The sequence below is a fragment of the Barbatula barbatula genome (genome assembly GCF_947034865.1).
Source record: "Barbatula barbatula genome assembly, chromosome: 22".
Lineage (NCBI taxonomy): Eukaryota > Metazoa > Chordata > Actinopteri > Cypriniformes > Nemacheilidae > Barbatula > Barbatula barbatula.
Genome location: NC_136785.1, coordinates 11022042 through 11039999, shown reverse-complemented (window position 1 = coordinate 11039999; position 17958 = coordinate 11022042). Strand labels below are relative to the sequence as shown.

The 17958-nt window shown below is 38.5% G+C and overlaps 1 protein-coding gene across 3 annotated transcripts in view; it reads left to right on the top strand.

The window, feature by feature from the left end:
- The window catches only part of stim1b (stromal interaction molecule 1b), a 23704-nt gene extending 5746 nt beyond the window's left edge, over positions 1-17958 (top strand). For 2 of the 3 annotated variants that reach the window (XM_079486506.1, XM_079486507.1), the window contains exons 4-14: positions 2758-2872; positions 5730-5841; positions 5998-6110; positions 9909-10086; positions 11816-11993; positions 13575-13742; positions 13851-13951; positions 14072-14307; positions 14494-14574; positions 16197-16260; positions 16816-17958. In XM_079486506.1, the coding sequence (XP_079342632.1) occupies positions 2758-2872; positions 5730-5841; positions 5998-6110; positions 9909-10086; positions 11816-11993; positions 13575-13742; positions 13851-13951; positions 14072-14307; positions 14494-14574; positions 16197-16260; positions 16816-17215 (1746 nt within the window). In that variant the 3' untranslated portion in view covers positions 17216-17958. The remainder of the gene's footprint in view (positions 1-2757; positions 2873-5729; positions 5842-5997; positions 6111-9908; positions 10087-11815; positions 11994-13574; positions 13743-13850; positions 13952-14071; positions 14308-14493; positions 14575-16196; positions 16261-16815) is intronic. The other variant, XM_079486508.1, reaches the window with a different exon arrangement.

Genomic DNA, 17958 nt, shown 5'->3' with positions numbered 1-17958 from the left:
ACTAAAGTCGTTTAAAGGGATAGTTCACCCAATAATTTAAATTCTTTCATGAATTACTCACAATCTAGTTGTTCCAAAACTGTATACATTTCTTTGTTTGGTTGAACTCAATGAAAGATCATCCAAAGAAATGTATACAGGTTTGGAACAACTAGATTGTGAGTAATTCATGAAAGAATGTACCCTTTAAAAGACTTCAATAGGTTAGTGCAAACGTAGTGCCTTAGTGGTTAATGCTTGTAACCAAACAGTTCTGGGACCCCATTGACTACCATAGTAGGAAAAAGTACAATAGTAGTCAAAAGTGCCTCAGAACTGTTTGCTTTCCTACATTCTTAAATGTTTGTTCAACAAAAAAATGAATAGAGTAATTTGTCCTACTATTGGAGTCAGTCTGCTCCAATAACTGTTTGTTATAAGCATTCTTCCAAATATCTTTCTCTGTGTTCATTATACAAACTCGAGGTGAGTCAATGAAAACAGCATTTTTATTTTTGTCTGAACTGTCCCTTTAAATTGATGGATATTATGAGTGAATTTTCCAATTTTGGGGTGAACTACCCCTTTAAATGTTGAAACTTTTCTGGTTTGCCAGATATAATTGTTATGCACACTAAAAGTGTTGCTATTAGAAGTAGACTGGATTTGTCCTTTACATGAGAATACGACAGCTGAGCGCTCTGAGTAATAACATTACTGCTGACCGAACACTGCCTGGCCAAAGCCATAGAGAGTCCTGTAGATCTAACCAGGGTCAATATTCATTAATGGATTGGAACTGATGAATCCACAGATAGACCTTTGAGTCTCAACAACCTGAAACAAAGTTGTATGTCTCATATCAACACAGAGTTTGGTCACACAAGTCTGAATGCATTCAGGTTTTCTATCCAACCCATTTGTGTTTTTAACTCTGCTGCTATGTGTCTCCTAAACCACTGTGTGGGTGTGGTTAAATGAAAACATAGAGATGAAGTTGTTGATTTATTCACAATTATGATGTGTAGATAGATATATAGATATAGATATCTAGGTAGACAGACAGACAGGTAGATATGGATATCTTAAGATAGATATTCTAGCTCTTTATTAGTATTGTTTTTTGTTTCTGTTCACTTTGGCTGTTGCATGAAAGTTTGTTCAATGCTTTACAAACTCTTTCATTCCAGAATCACGAATGATCAAGTCCAGACCAGCATGCGACGCCTCCACAAAATATAAATTCCTCAATTGTAAAGATGTACTAGATTTTCACGGTGCTGGATTTTGTATGATACATATGCATGAATCATAATTTCTAGATGAGTCTAAGGCTGCGTTTACTTTTGTCATTAACATGCGACCTGTATCTGGATGCTTTCCACATACACATTTAAAAGACAAGTGTTAACAACGGAATGTTATCCTATCAGGGTGTCCTGATCCAGAGGTAGTCGAGAACGCATTGTGACTGGATCTCAGTGTAATGTAAACGCACTCCAGCCAGTTTATCTACATTTACCGGTACAACTTCACAGAGAACCTCGCCCGCTATCATTACTCGCACTCGTCTGTCCGAAGCCTGTCGGACTGCGGAGCAGATTACAAATACAGCGGACTTGCTCTCAAAGTTGCTTGTCATTTATTTTCCCACGAAATGATCTTGGATACATTTTTACAGTCTATCATTATTTGCAACCTACAGAGGATGTACAGTATGTCAAATCCCACAAGACCTTTTACTTGACCACTTGGACAAGAATGATGTGTTTAAAAATACCGTTAGAGTCTGTCTGTCTGTCTGTCTGTGTGTGTGTGTGTGTGTGTGCGTGCGTGCGTGTGTGTGCGAGTAAAACCCACCGCAGTATGAATATGTGATGGTACGGCTGAAGTGGTCATGTACAAAAGCTTGTTTAATTTGACACACATCCTCTGCTTATACTCTCACATATAAGATCAGTAATCGTTTTAAAAACACCAGCTTGGTAGTCCAAACAATTGTAGCCTGTATCTGATTCGGACCGTGGTTTACTTCCCCCCGCTGCATCGATTTCAACATAGCTGCGGCGGATACTATCCAGCGTATCATTATCTCTAACATGCTCATCCACGTTACACGTGTTCAGTGAAATCTCTCCATCCTTTTTTTTAAACTGCAGGCTTTTTTAAATAATGGGCAGGAAACTGGAGATTCAGATGTGGAAGCCACTTGATGTTGACAAGTGTAAACGCCCTGTGTCCTGATTGTCTGGAGATCCGATCGGCTTGTTCGGATCACAGCGATCGCATGTTAATGACACATATTAACGCAGCCTAAGTGAGGCACTATGCACTGGTTTGTGAAGAGCCACTAAACCGAGACATGACCAGTATTTTTAACTGCTCTGTTTGTCAGGTTCCTGATTTTACCTTGCATCTCAAGTAGCAATCCACACACAATACCGGAATTTCTTGTTCCCTATATAGTTTTGGTCATGGTTTTGGAGAATGAGGTCATATCATTTGGTTCACATCCATGCGGCATATGAATGTGTGGCAAAAAAACTTTTGCGTTTGATTGGATGCCTACAAAGGATATGAGAAGCCTTTTGTCCTTATATATAAAAGTTGATAAGCCTGTTTAATTTGGGGTTCTAAGTATGCCCAAGGTTGCATTGTAGGCTATTGTTTTGGATAGCATGTCTATGACCCCATTAGAGTTGATATGCAACCCGTTTGGTGGTTAGAAACCACTGCGCCATGTTGAGATTTATTCAAGCCTTTGTTTCCTCTTAACAGTTTCTGAGGGAGGACCTGAAGTACCACGACACCAGAGGAAAACACAAGAGCTTTCACAGAGCAGATTTGCTGATCACAGTGGAGGACATGTGGAACTCCTGGAAGGCCTCTGAAGGTTTGCAAGGATCCTTATAATGTATATAAACTCAGCGTCACGATTCTTTCAGAAGCTCAAAAAATACATGTCATGATCTCAGAATCTTTTCAGGAAGACTAAGACAATTGAATAGTTTTAAAGTATGCAAGTTAGCATCAGGAGCAGTAGAGAGAAATCAGTTTGTTCCACCATTTACACACTTGGTAGAATGACAGTTAGAGGTGACTTGATAGAATTATGTTTGTTGAACTGAATGGGTAAATTGTCATCATGTGTATGTAATTAAACGGCATAAAAAGCATACTTTTAAACTGACAGTTTTGCATTTACACGGTATTGCCGTCTCAGGTTTAAGTGAGTAATTTCTGAGGCATTTGCATCACCTAACAGAAAATTAAATGAAATAGTCCCAATAAACAAAAAAAACTCATAAGCGTTAGTTTAACATTGTCAAGAATGTGTGACCTGGTGAAATTCTTTCTTTCTTTCTTTCTTTCTTTCTTTCTTTCTTTCTTGTTTTTTGACCAATACTTTACTGTGCTTTTCTTATGAACAAAGTTATCAATGACAACAGTAAGAATCTTTTCAGTGTGAAAGGCATTGTAACTGATAGCAAATATAAAACAGAAATACAAAACACATATGGAAAGTACATAAATAAGGAACTATATCCATCTTATTAGTAATTTTAGTAAGATATTGTTTATCAGAATAAACATGATAAAAGAGACAAAAGACTGGAAAAGCAGAAAAAAGGAGAACAAAAATTTGCAATCTTCGTATAATATTTTCACATTTTTAAATGATTTCCTCATTTCAACGTTTTATTTCTTGCGTTGGGATGAAGTTATTTGTAGTTTCTCCACACAATTTAATGGGGTTTTCCGTATAGGGCTTAAGAACAAAAATAAATGTTCGAGCTGTCTAAACTGAAATTAACATGCACAGGCATTTCTCAAAGGGAAAGGTCATCTAAAAATGAAAGATCTGTCATCATTTACTCACCCTCAGGTTGTTTCAAACCTGTTTAAATCTTTCTCCAATGAACACTTATATATATTTGGAAGAATTTTACATTAGTACATTTTGTTCTGTTGAACACATAATGAGGTCTTTTGAAGAATTTAGGAAAACAAAGATTGCTCGGCACCTTTGACTACCATTTAATTCTTCCTACAATGGTAGTCAGTGATGTCCCGGAAAAATGAAAATTACTAATATTCTTCCAATACCTTTCATTTAATGATGTTTTATTAACAAAGTTCGGGAGGATCTCGGCTGATCCGCAATCACAGCATCTAGATTAGATTACATTAGATTAAACTTTATTGTAATTACACATATACAAGTACAGTGTAACAAAATGGAGTTTAGGTCTAACCAGAAGTTCAATTAGCAAGTGCAGGATATACAGTGAATAAATACAGAATACAATATTAGGAAAATACTATACAGTAGGTATGTTTTATGAAAATATGACACTAGGTTTGTACTATGAACAATATATACAGATGGCTGTATACTATGAACATAATGCACAGGTGGCTATGAACAGAAAATAAACAGTAGTGCAAGTGGCTTAAGTGTGATCAATTATAGACATTCGCAATTAAAGTTACAGTGCAGTGAATGAGTTATGCAGCAATTGAAGTTACAGTGCAGTATATGAGTTAAGGCTGTTATTAAAGTTACGGTGCAGTATACGAGTTAATGCAGTTAGTAAAGGTGCAGTGCAGAAGATGAGAATATGCAGTTAATAAGGTTGCAGTGCAGTAGATGAGTTAATGCAGTTGTTGAAGTTACAGTGCAGTGAATGAGTTATGCAGCTATTGAAGTTACAGTGCAGTATACGAGTTTATGCAGTTAGTAAAGGTGCAGTGCAGAAGATGAGAATATGCAGTTAATAAGGTTGCAGTGCAGTAGATGAGTTAATGCAGTTGTTGAAGTTACAGTGCAGTGAATAAGTTATGCAGCTATTGAAGTTACAGTGCAGTATACGAGTTTATGCAGTTAGTAAAGGTGCAGTGCAGAAGATGAGAATATGCAGTTAATAAGGTTGCAGTGCAGTAGATGAGTTAATGCAGTTGTTGAAGTTACAGTGCAGTGAATAAGTTATGCAGCTATTGAAGTTACAGTGCAGTATACGAGTTTATGCAGTTAGTAAAGGTGCAGTGCAGAAGCTGAGTAAATGCAGTTAATAAGGTTACAGTGCAGTAGATGAGTTAATGCAGTTATTGAAGTTATAGTGCAATAGAAGAGTAGATGCAGTTAATAGTTACAGTGCAGTAGATAAGTTAGTGCAGTTATTGAAGTTACAGTGCAGTAGATGAGTTAATGCAGTTATGAAAGTAGTCCATTAGTGCAAATGAGCATTCACTATAATATTTCTGGTGTGCAAGTGAGCAGTATAGAGTGCAACTATCAGCTCAAGCGAGCTCTCCTATAAATAGACAAGCTGTCTTACCTGCGTTCTTGCTACTGATTGCAGCATCCCTCCACCACCCTGGCTCATCTCCTTGAGCCTGCTTCTTCCAGAACACGGGGGTGCGCTCTGGGTTCGGGCCTATCAGGGCGAGCTCGGAGCCATGTCTATGACGCATACCATTTTCTACCCTTGCTCTATTGTTATTATCTGCAAAGGGCGACTCGTGAATACAAATATGAGTAAATGATGACAGAAATTTTTGGGTGAACTATCCCTTCAAAATATAGCAGTGCTATTGTTTTGTCTCAATCCAAGTTTTATTTGTAAACACTATGTAAATATTCAAATCTAACTACAGCCTAAACCTGGCCTACCCTTTTCCCTGTCTGGAAAACCGCCCCTTTAAGTCTTAAACTCATGTACAAAATGTGTGTTGTGTTGTGTTTGTAGTGTATAAATGGACAGAAGAGGAAGCAGAGGAGTGGCTCATCGGATGTGTAGAGTTGCCACAATATGCAGAGTCCTTCAAGAAAAACGGCATGAGTGGCAGAGCTCTGCCCAGGTATTCATGTTTACAAATACTGTAGTGTCTTATTTGCATGAGTGTCTATTTAGCAGCATTAATGAACAGCCCTGCTGTAATGATTTCATTTGTATTATACACCCCAGTATCTCAACTGTTGGACTCAAATGTCTAATTGTTCATCTCCATTCACAGACTGGCAGTAAAAAATGTCACCCTGTTTCTCGGCTTGCTGAAGATACCAGATCGAAGTCATGCACAGAAGCTGCAACTAAAAGCTCTGGACGCGGTCCTGTTTTGGCCACCAGGTGAGTACCCAAACATCGTCTGCCATTCCATGCTTCCTGCACATTACTAATATTGACCAATCAGCATCAAATCTCGAAACTTAATTTTGGGAAACATAATGTCTGCATGTCAAACAAACGGTACAAAAAACATTATAAAAGATTTTGAGCTTCGAATCATAGTGAGATCTTTTAGGAAAGTAGGGATTGACTACAGAGTACAGATAAGATAAAAAAGTACAGGGTAAATAACATCATTTGAACTGGATGAGGCATATAGTTACAGGAGCTGTATAATAGTCCACTTGCAGTATCAGGAAATAAGTAAATTCAGTACACAATTCTTTTTGAGTGGTCTGTACTTTTAAAAGCTTGTGATTTGTCGTTTGGGGAAAAATTGAGCTACTGCTGTGAATTAGGGATGTCTCGAGCTAACACGACAGCTATATTCCCTTTATTTCAAAGTGAAAGTTCAAATATATATATATATATGCGAGAAACACAGACTGAACTTGCAGTATTGTGTTGAGTGTTTTAGTTTTGAAGCAGAGTCATATGAAGCTCCGTTATTTTGTCATGAGGACAAACTCCTGTCCAGCTGCCATAAAGTCATTTAAACTATACTTCATTGATAAAGACGGACAATTTAGTATTTCATCTAATCCTGCTTTTGGAAATAGTTGAAGAGACTAATTCTGTCATTATGTTTGCTATAATAGGTTAGGTTATCATTTTTAGTATGCTGAACTGTTAAATAGTAGGCTAATATTTTAATAACCTTAATATACAGTACCTGGAGCGTGTATAGGATCGGGACTCGGCAGATACTCAAAATAAAATGATTCGGATCGGGAGCACACAAAGTGTGATCGGGACATCTCTAGTGTGAATAAAAAGCATGTTTATGTTTATTCAAGGTATGAATCAGCAGACACTATGTGAGTGACAGTATGATAATTCTTTATGTATTCTGAAGCTGTGTAAACCTGGGGTTGCAGAACTGTGTGGCAAAATATTCAAAACTTTGAAATATATTTATTCTTACTAAACTCTTTTATGTAACAAATAAACTTTGAAGAAAATGTGACTTTGGCACAATGCCAGACAACGCTGTAGTTGCTAGAGGAGACTGAATGTGGATTAGCGCTTTGCAGTTGCTAGGGTGTTTCTGGGTAGTTGCTAGGGTGTTGTTAAGTGGATGATACTGGTATAAATACAATTATTTGAGTTCCCTTTTTGGAGTTTGTTACATGATCTGAGATTTCCTTCGCGTCTCATTGCTTAAAGCAACATCTGTTAATTTTCCAGTTCCAGCATCTGATTGGTTGAGCCCTGAAACTTAAGTGTCAGGTGTTACCTAACCACTGTGCTTTCATCAGACGGAAAAAAAAATAGATGAATAGTGTCCCTTACCCAGTAAAGCCCCAATGGATTTTTCCTGACCTCAAATCAGTGTCTGGTTCAGATGGGTGAGCATCAAGGTTGAGGGATTCGACGCCATCCGCTCGCAGATATTTTGGCAGCACTTCACATGCTGTCACCTGCCGTTTTCCTGCGCAGGATGTGAGCGGCGCAGTTGCAGATGGAAATAGCTCTTGCTAATCCATTCTTCTAAATCCTTTTGTTACTCAACTGCTGCCACCAAAGTTGCAGGGAACACCTTGCCGTGCGTTTAAATCAGACCTCATCGCAAAAGATTTCAGGCAGATGTGTGATAGAATGGTGCTTCTCAAATGATTATCGAGGGGTTACAGAGGCCACAGAATAAAACTATGAACAATAATTTTTCTGTCACTAGCTATCTAATTCTGAAAATGATTACAATAATATTGAATACGTTTATTAAGACAATTTTTGTATGTCTTTTCAGATAAACAGTTTTGATTTTGCTATTGTGTTCGGGCGTAAAGTGTATTAAACTATATCACAAATGCATTTTTCAAGTTTCGCTATCTTACGTTGTAGTATTTCCTCATGTCTTTTGTATGTTTCTGTGGGGTTTACTGCTTGTTTGTATTACTGCCATCTACAAATAATCCATGTGTCTGTGTTTTTTTTTGTCACGGTGTAGTGGTACCTACATATATTAATTTGGCATCATAGAGACAGGAAGACTATCAGCTTAAGCAGACTGTCATTTGATGCATTGCTCCTGCCAAAAATCCTTGGCTCTTGTCCATTTACCATAAAATGAATCGTTCTCTCTCAACTCTTTAGTGTGTTTTGGTATTTCACAGAGAGCTGAGTTCAAACCTCATGCAACTTTATTGCTCACATTTTTAGTCCTATTTTTGGGCGAAAATCTGTCAGTCAAATACTTTAAACGTTTTATTGATCTGATAAACGTCATTGGAAATGGAAGTTAAGAGATCAAAGGCAAAAGCAGTGGGAAGAAAACATTGTTTTGCTCTTGCAATGCCAGGGTCAGATGGGTTCGGCAATGGAATGTGTCTTTAGATGAATGGTCATAATTCTCATCACATCTTTTTGAAATATGTGAAATGCTTATATGACAATGTATGTATTTTACATGACAATGTTCTGTACATTAATTCATAAATGCCAAGGGTACATATATGAAGAGTTCAGATGCAAAAACCAGATGCAAAAGTGCTTAAAATAATTATTTTATCAGGCTCAATGTTTATTTTTCACTTTGGCAAAGAGAACATATTCATAAAAGAGAAATCACTGAACCTTAACATAGGAGCTTGGTAAAAACGCAAATTTCAGAAGAAAACTTCAAACAACATAAGAGGATTTTGCGTCGGAAATCTTCATATATTTCTATATTAACAGATGTTTTATTACCTGCTACACAAGGCAAAATTTAGCCTTTATGGCCTTCGAGTCCAAACATGTCCCATTAGATCTCATGGAACACAAGGGGAACGGTATCTTACAGCAAAATCACAGCTATCAGATATCGTTCTCCCTGCAAAATTTGAAGTTCAAGCAGTCCCCAACTAGTAGGTCCAGTGGTGTAGTGGTTAGTGCTTTTTTGGGTTGAGAGCTATATTGGTAATCAGGCATACCAGGCATTTTTACCGGTATGCTGATGCCCAGTGGGCCGAGACGAAAAGGAACAGAGGGGACCCCCAGAACGCAAGATTCAGTTGCGAATCGGCTGGAATGTAATCCCGGAGGAAATGCAATTTCTCATGGTTTGGGTTTATAATTGACAGGGTATGGGTTTGAGTCCAGCCTCCCTTTGTTTTTTTCTAATTAAACACGGGAAACCTTATCTGATAACATTTTTAGTTCTCCTGCTTTCATTCAAAGATTTAGTTATATATGGCTGAAACTCTGAGAACTACTTCTATTGAAAGTCAGCGGTGTGAATAGAAGACTAGTACAAAATCTCAGCTTGCATATTCCTTACACCCTATGTGATCACATGTATACTAATGGGTTCAAATGTGACATGTTCCACATCAATTCCAATGGATCTTTCCATGGGAATTTACATGAAATTCACAATCTGTAACTTCATGTAAGGGTATGTGTGAATACTGCTTTTTAAATCACACATTGATCTGTGACCAGAATCAAGTCATGTAATATTTAAAAGCCCTGTGTTGCCCTTTCGAAACTATATTGAATATTGGAACCAAGCGCTTATATTTTTCAAAATATGAAATTCCTTATGTATTGTTTACTGTAATCTAATATTGTAGTGTATTAGCAATGTGTTATTATATATATTTTCAAATACATATTAAATGATTACAAATTTCACACATATGATATATAGGAAAATACATTTTCTTTGCGTAAGGCATGCTCGCCTGTGTCTTACTCTTTTCCTCTTTTCACCAGTGAACAGACACAGACATTTAAAGGACTTGATGGTGGTGGTGTCCATCGTGATTGGAATTGGGGGCTGCTGGTTTGCTTACATCCAGGGCAGAAACTCTAGAGACCACGTGAGCAAGATGATGAAGGACCTGGAGGGACTGCAGAGAGCTGAGCAGAGTCTCCTAGACCTCCAGCAGAAGTAAAGAGTAAACTTACACACTCACTAGTTGTTTTTGCATAAATCTCTCCGGTTAAATAGGCTATTGAAACCCTAAATTCAATTATAGTAAATAGCATTTCGAGGGCAAACTGGTTGGAAGTCAAATTTCTCGTGAAACATTTTCAAAGTATTATTTAAAAACAGATTACTACTAATTCCTGTTGGTGGAGTTTGTAAATAGAGAGTAATAGGCCGAGCTTGTAAATGATTCTGCGTCGGTGTCGTAGTAACGTGTAACGTTTAGGAGTTATGGATATGCTTTTGCAACAGTGTGACAAGTTGCATGTTCTGAAGACCATTTGGCTGCTAATCTTTCATAATAAATGTGTTTTTTTGTAAACACTTTACCCATTCGTGTATACACACTGAGGCATGAATATGAATGATGCACAGTGTGCCACACATGCAGTACATGGAAGTCAGGTTGAAAAGAACTCAGTGATTACATCTTTATATTATTTGAGTATCTTTAAATGTATTTTACTGTAAATGTTATTAGCATCAGCTCGGTATTAGCTCACTTAATCCAGATTCAATTGAACCGAGCGTGAACTGCATCAATGTCCAATTTTTGCCTTAAATTCTTACATAAAGACAGACTGATGATTGTTTCTCATTGGTAAGTGTTTTAATTTCGTTCCATCTTGGTCCGTTCAGGTTAAAAGACTCACTGGCAGGGTGACGGAAGTATCCCTCAAAACTCCTTAAATGGCAAAAGGATGTGCTGAGTGTTTTAGACAACCGTGCTATCACGCTGCACGCTTCCTTAAGGTGCCGTCATAACCAGTGAAAGAGAACAGAGAGGCTTTAGAGAATCCCATGATTCAGACAGCTCTGTTCGGTGCATTAATTTAAAGCAATGACCGTATACGGACAAAGACGCAGAATCTATATTGGTGTGTTCAGGGAAGAGCTGTAGCGGAGGAATGTTTTGTGTAGTGTAATGTGATTATGTCACTGTGTAAGAATGGCCGGTGTTGCAGGGCGGCACTTGGATCTGGATGTCTGTCTGTCTGTCTGTCCTTCACACTAAATCCCATTTGGAACGGACACCTTGTTTCTACTTTGATCCCTGTCTGTCTTTCCTGCGTGATGCAATCGTCGGTTCAGTATCTCTTTTTTTCTCGCTCTGCGTTTCCCCTTTTTTTTCTATTTCTCTTCTGCTCCCCCTCCCTTTCATGAGTGTAACGTTTAGCCTTGGCTGCTGTCATATCGACAGTTTGATTTATACCTCACTTCCTGTTTCAACTACGTCAGCATGCTAGAAGGCTGCTCTTTGACTGATAAAGAAACATCCATGAACTGCCTGCCAAAGGAAGATCCTGATAAGATCAAATATCACAATTTGATTCAAAACTAAAACGTAAAAGCTCTTGTCAACACATGCATAGTTGACAATTAACACTGACACAGCTATTCCATATTCCCTATATAAAGCTGTTGGGATACATTTCCCTGCAAGTCTTTACCGAAACTGTACTACAGAATTGCCACATCGAACAGGCCACATCTTGTTCAGCTGTCTTGTCAAGAGGAGGAAGAGGTGTGGTGGACTATTGCAGATCCAGTTCCCCAATCGTTTCTAAACATTCTCTATTGCGCTTCCTGGTGGTGAATAAGGGAATCACGTGAAGTCTTGAGTGCTACTAACATACATTATTGTGCAGTAGAAGATCTGATATATCATTGATGGTGTCTTTGCATTCAGGCTGCAGATCGCTCAGCAGAACCACCACACGGTGGAGGTGGAGAAGGTCCACCTGGAGCAGAAGCTACGAGACGAGATAGACACGGCCAAACAAGAAGCGCAGAGACTGCGAGAACTGCGCAAGGGCACCATGAACGAACTGAGCAGACAGGAATATGCTGAGGAAGAGCTGGAACAGGTACAGTAACACATGAGGTACTCTAGGTGAAAGAGTCATTTTGGTTTTTTTTAAACGATAATTTTGTATATGTTTTGGTATAGGTCTTGCTGAATAGTTTTAGTCTGACAGTTTTTAAGTCGAAATATCGAATCACGATAAATTAACAAACAATAAAAACTTCCAATGGACTAAACAATCTTGAATTAAACATTTAATGAAAAGGTCAAACCTTTCATTTTCTTAGCACTTTGGCCGATATTTTTACTTGGCATAAAGTCCTTTTACAAATGTTAATGTATCTTGATTTAAGACTTTTTATTTGTGCGAAAAACATACTGTATGTCAAAAATAAATACAGTGGGTAAAATAAGTTTTCAACACGCCACCATTTTTCTTCTGTAAATATTTTTCTCAGGGTGTTTTTGAAATGAAACTTTCACCAGATGTCGGTAACAATCCAAATAGTCAATACATACAAAGAAAACAAAACAGATACGTTCAGAAATTAAGTTCTGTATAATAAAATGCAATAAGACAGGGAAAAAGTATTGAACACATGAAGAACTGGAGGTTTAAAAAGGCACGTAAAGCCAAGACACCAGCTGAAATCAAGGTGTCATCTCAGAATAGGTAAAAGCAAAGCTCTCCTAAGACCTTCATAACCTTATTTTTGCGTAATGTACTGATGGCATTGGTTAAAGTAGGATTTCTAAACTTCTGAATGTTCCAGTGAGCACTGTTGGGGCCATAATCCGGAAGTGTAAAGAAAGTAATTTCACCATAAACTGACCACGACCATATGCTCCTCGCAAGATTTCTGACAGAGGAGTTAAAAGAATAATCAGAAGAGATGCAGACGGTCGCGTCATACCGTCATACCTTTTAAAAAGTACAAGATCAAACCCCATCTGTCGGTTCGACACAACATCGATAGACCAACAGCAAGGAAACCTAAATTTGGGATCTTGTTTTTCTTTTTCTTTGTATGTGTGAATTATATGGGATGTTAATGACATCTGGTGAGAATTTCATGTCAACCGCACAGTGATAAATGTATTTACTGAGAAAAATGGTGACGTGTTCAATATTTATTGTACGCGCTGCAGCTGCCTTCTGAAATTCAGAAAAAATCACTATTATAAGTCACCCTTTATGTTTGTCACTGGGTTTTGCCAATTTCTTACCAACAAAAAGTATTAAAAAGTGCTTGTCAACTTTGACAACACAGTATTGAATCATTTGTGGTGTATTTAGATAGAAATAGCTCATTCTAAGATCATAAAAACATAACGCTTCATTGCTTAAGGTCTTTAAAATACACATCTGGAGGCATATTATATTGCATTTGTGTCAATCGATTTGACAAGAAATGTCACATTTGACCTTTAATCTTACCTTATAATGATTATGTTGTGTAAATCACCTATTTTGTGATCATTTGTAAAATGAAAATGAAAAGCACACTTCTTCTGAAGCACATGCTCCTACATATTCAAAAACCTCAGTGTCCCATAGATTCACGTTACAGTTGTCTATTACCATATAAACGGGATAATAGCCAATAAGCTCCCCAAACCACTGAACGTGTATGTGTTTTAGGTGCGCATGGCTCTGAAGAATGCAGAGAAGGAGCTGGAGTCCAGGAGGGGCTGGAATCCACCTGAAGATCTTCAGAAGTGGCTGCAGCTCACTCATGAAGTGGAAATTCAGTACTACAACATCAAGAAACAGAATGCTGAAAGACAGCTTATCGTGGCTAAAGAAGGGGTAAGATGTGCACATACTTGTATTCATAGACTCCACCGAATGTTGCCTAATATTAGCTTGACGGTCATTTAGTTCTCAGACGCTTTGTGTTAATTTTGCGTCGAACAGGCGGAAAAGATCAAGAAGAAGAGAGCAACGCTTTTTGGAACGTTTCACGTGGCTCACAGCTCATCGTTGGACGATGTCGATCACAAAATCCTGTCAGCCAAGTGAGACCTTCATTAAAAAAAAAATCATAAACGCCTTTTCCACACATTTATGTTTAGTCTAGTTAACTTATTCTGACCTTAAATGCCCAATTTGACAGTAAATCTGTTTCATTTTCACAGACAAGCTCTGGGTGAGGTGACCGCTGCACTCAGGGAAAAACTCTATCGCTGGCAACAAATTGAGCAGTTGACAGGTTTTATTATCGTGAACAATCCTGGAATGTCCTTTCTCGCTTCTGCTCTTAACCTGGACCCGGCGTTTATGGGCATCCGCCCCGCTACACCTCAAAACATACTGTTATCAGATGACCTGGATGATATGGACGAAGATATACTTTCCACAGGAACTCTGCAATGTGAGTTTATTTAGCACTCGCGTGTTGAACCGTTTGTTTAACTGTCATGTCTTTGAGCTTCTCAGTCTTCTTAATCAATATTACAATTAGATTATAATAAGTAGGTGTGGCTACTTTTCTAACCCTGACACATGGGTACTAAGCCTTCCCTCTTTATTCTGTGACATCATTGGCTAATGTCCACAGATGCCGCCTGGCAGATGGACCGGCGAGTGAGCGACCTTTGGCCTGTGGCCTCCGAGAGCCAAACCCTGTGGAAACATTCTGGTTGGCACCACCCCCTTTATTTGCACAGCCAATGCTAACACAAAAATACCTTCTGTGTCACTCTTACTGGCCATTTATGTTGTTCTAGATGTTCTGCTGTCATTTTAAAGTGCAGATGTGGATACTGTAGACGAGGTCACCAAATTTAAAGATATGGATTGACACCAGATAATAATTTAGATATTCCATATCTGTATTGATAACCCAAATCTATAACGCCAAAGTGATAAAAAAAGACCACCTATGGTCAGGCACAGTTTGTGCATACTATATTGTTATATTTTAGTGAAATGTAACAAAAGCATATGTAACATTTTGATATAATTTGTCTCTCTTGATTTTTATTGGATTTGAATGACTGCGGACAAATATATTTGAGTAATGAGTTGTAAACTGTAAACTGACAGAAAAACGTTTTTTTTCTCACAGATGTCAACTTCACAAAAAAGATTTTCATCTTATTTCACAGTTAGCAATAAGGATGATGTGATGCAGTTTATTAAACTGTTTAGGGTTGATGCAACATATTATCCCTTACGTAAATGTTTACATACTAACAACTTTTCCTGTAGGCTGGAAATCGCATGTCTGTTTGCATATTCTTTCATAGCCACTGTGGACATCGTCTTTACAGTGGAGTCTTATATAGATGCTTTCACACATTGATGTTCACTTCCTGTATAACACCTCGGCTCTGTTTCCTCTTCCTGTTTATCAGCAGCCTGCATTGTGTCTTGCCTGTTTCCTTCATTAACCAGAATTATTTTACATTACACACGACTCTCTCAGAAGTACCTTTATTAATGCTTAAAGGAACAGTACACACGAAAATGCGTGTGAACATTTACTCGCCCTCTAGTTGTTCCAAATCTGTATACATTTCTTTTTTCTGATAAACACAAAGAAAGCTATTTGGAAGAATGCTTGTGACCAAACAGTTCTTGGCCACCATTTTATGGTTTTAGGAAAAATTACAATGGTTGTCAAAAGTGCCCCAGAACTGCTTGTACATTCTTCAAAATATCTTCTTTTGTGTTACAACAGAACAAAGACATTTATAACACATTTTTACATACCAAAGTAGTTAATGATGACCGAGAACTGTTTGGTTACAAGCATTCTTCCAAATATCTTTCACTGTGTTCATCAGAACAAAGAAATGTATACAGATTTGGAACAGCTTGAGGGTGAGTAAATAAAGACAGAAATGCCATTTTTGGGTGAACTGTTCCTTTAAGTGATGTTTACTGGGCTCAACCATAAGGATATCTTCTGCTGGTCCAGGGTTTAAAATCGATTTGCTTTGGCCCCACAACAAAAATGTAACATTTCATGTTTGTTATATAAGATTTCTTTCTTTAAAATAGCTCGAATATCGCTTGCAAGGAACCAAAAAACATGTTCACTCTTTGTAAGTCGCTTTGGATAAAAGCGTCTGCTAAATGACTTAATGTAATGTACTATGATTGGAATGTAAAAGCAGCAGTATGGTCAACAGGCCCGAAACCCTGGGCTATAGAGTGATCCTTATTGTTGAGCACAAGTAAGAATGTGTACTACAATATTTCACAGTCTGCACGTTTTAAATAACTACCTCCATAAAACGTGTTGTTTTTCCTCAGCTCCAAGCCTGATGTCCCTCCGGCCTCGACATGGAGACCCCATGCTCAACCTGAGCTCACAGAGGTTGGTAGACGCCAGCGAAACGGACGCCTGGCCCCTGCAGGCCCCCAGCCGCCCTTACGCACGGCAAGCTCGTAGCCACTCTATCGGCCAGCTGGAGTTTCTCCCTGTGTCTTCGCTCTCTTCCTCTCTGTCTCATCCCTCCATCATGTCCTCCCCTCTCCCTGCTCTGCAGTCCTTCTCTTCCAACTCCAGTTGTTCCTCCTCTGGCTCTCATTTCGCTGCACTTCAGTATCGTTCCTCCTGCTTCAAGTCAATGGAGGTGATGTCTTGTCTGCCACCAACAGGGTTCAGTGCATCACACCCTTTACAGGGTACCGGAAGCATAGGGTACCTCACTGGGCATGTGTGTGTGTTAAGAGTAAACATTGCCTGTTGTGATTAATGATAAAATGTATCTTTTCATGAATTAAGACTAAGTGATTTGGAGAAGTAAAATTGGGAGGTGTTTGCAACTGTGACCCTTTATTAACCTTCATCATTATAGACACAATGCAAAATCAGAATGCAGGTATGGATAAATAAAACATACATCTCCTTCCCTCTGCCCCCATCCAGGGATCTGAACCGGTCCGAATCAGATTCCTCTCTCTCTACATCTCAGTACGGGAACACCTCAGCTTTACAACAAAAGCTTTCCAGGTCCAATGGGGCTTCGTCCAAAGACAGCCCGCTGCTGCAGAAAAGGACCATTGGGATGGAGAAGTGCGTCAGTCTCGGAGAGATCAACTCTCAGCCGTCTAGCCTTAACTCAGTCGACTCCACACATTCTCTCACCTACACCTCTGAGCAGGACGGTTCTTCACCAACTTTAGGAAGGCCCGGCAGTCGAAACCCTCAAATCAGGAAGAACCTGGTGGATGAGGACAGTGGCTCCACGGGAGAAGACACGGAAGGCTCTATCTCTAGCAACAAGAAGCGCAACTTTCCCAAGATCTTTAAGAGACCAAAGAAATAACAACAGTTTGAAACCCATGCAATACTCTTTTCATTAAACTATGAAAAAAATTAACAGGACTGAGAGTAGCACATTGGTACTTTAGTTTGTGTCGACCAGCGGGAACACATACATTTTCATTTGTCGGGAACAGGTATGATATCACTGTAAATGTATTTATTTAGATACTTCAGTGGCACGAGGGTGTTTCTGCGTTGTTGGTTTGCGTGCTTCTTATATTTTACTTTGAATAGTTTGACCAACAAGCATCTGATTTACAAGCAGATGCAAAGGCTTTCGGCACATTCAAATATCACGTGCTTTTGTTTTACATAGGATTTGCCTGGACTTTATCGGCTTGTGCTCCTGTTGTGATGCAACTTAGCATTGCACTTCCAGGAGAGACGTTTGGCTTTAATATTACTATCTGTAGCTTTTACAAGCCTTTGTAAACATTATTCATCTTCATAAATATGCCACACTGATTTGCATGTGACATCAATGGACCAGGAGTACACAGCATCTGTGTATTGTACATGTATTGCCTGGCAGTTGTGGGGGCGGAATATATGTTTTTACTTTGTAACATAATTACAATATTTTAAGGTTTTTAAATGTTTTCAAGTCATTCACTGGTGCCTTCACTTTGAAAACATTGCCAATCCATCTGTCTTTTCATGGTCAGCATGTAAGTAAATGCCATTTCACAAATGGAGGGGGGGTGTTTTTTTCAAAATAAAACCTTGAATGCTCACATACACTAA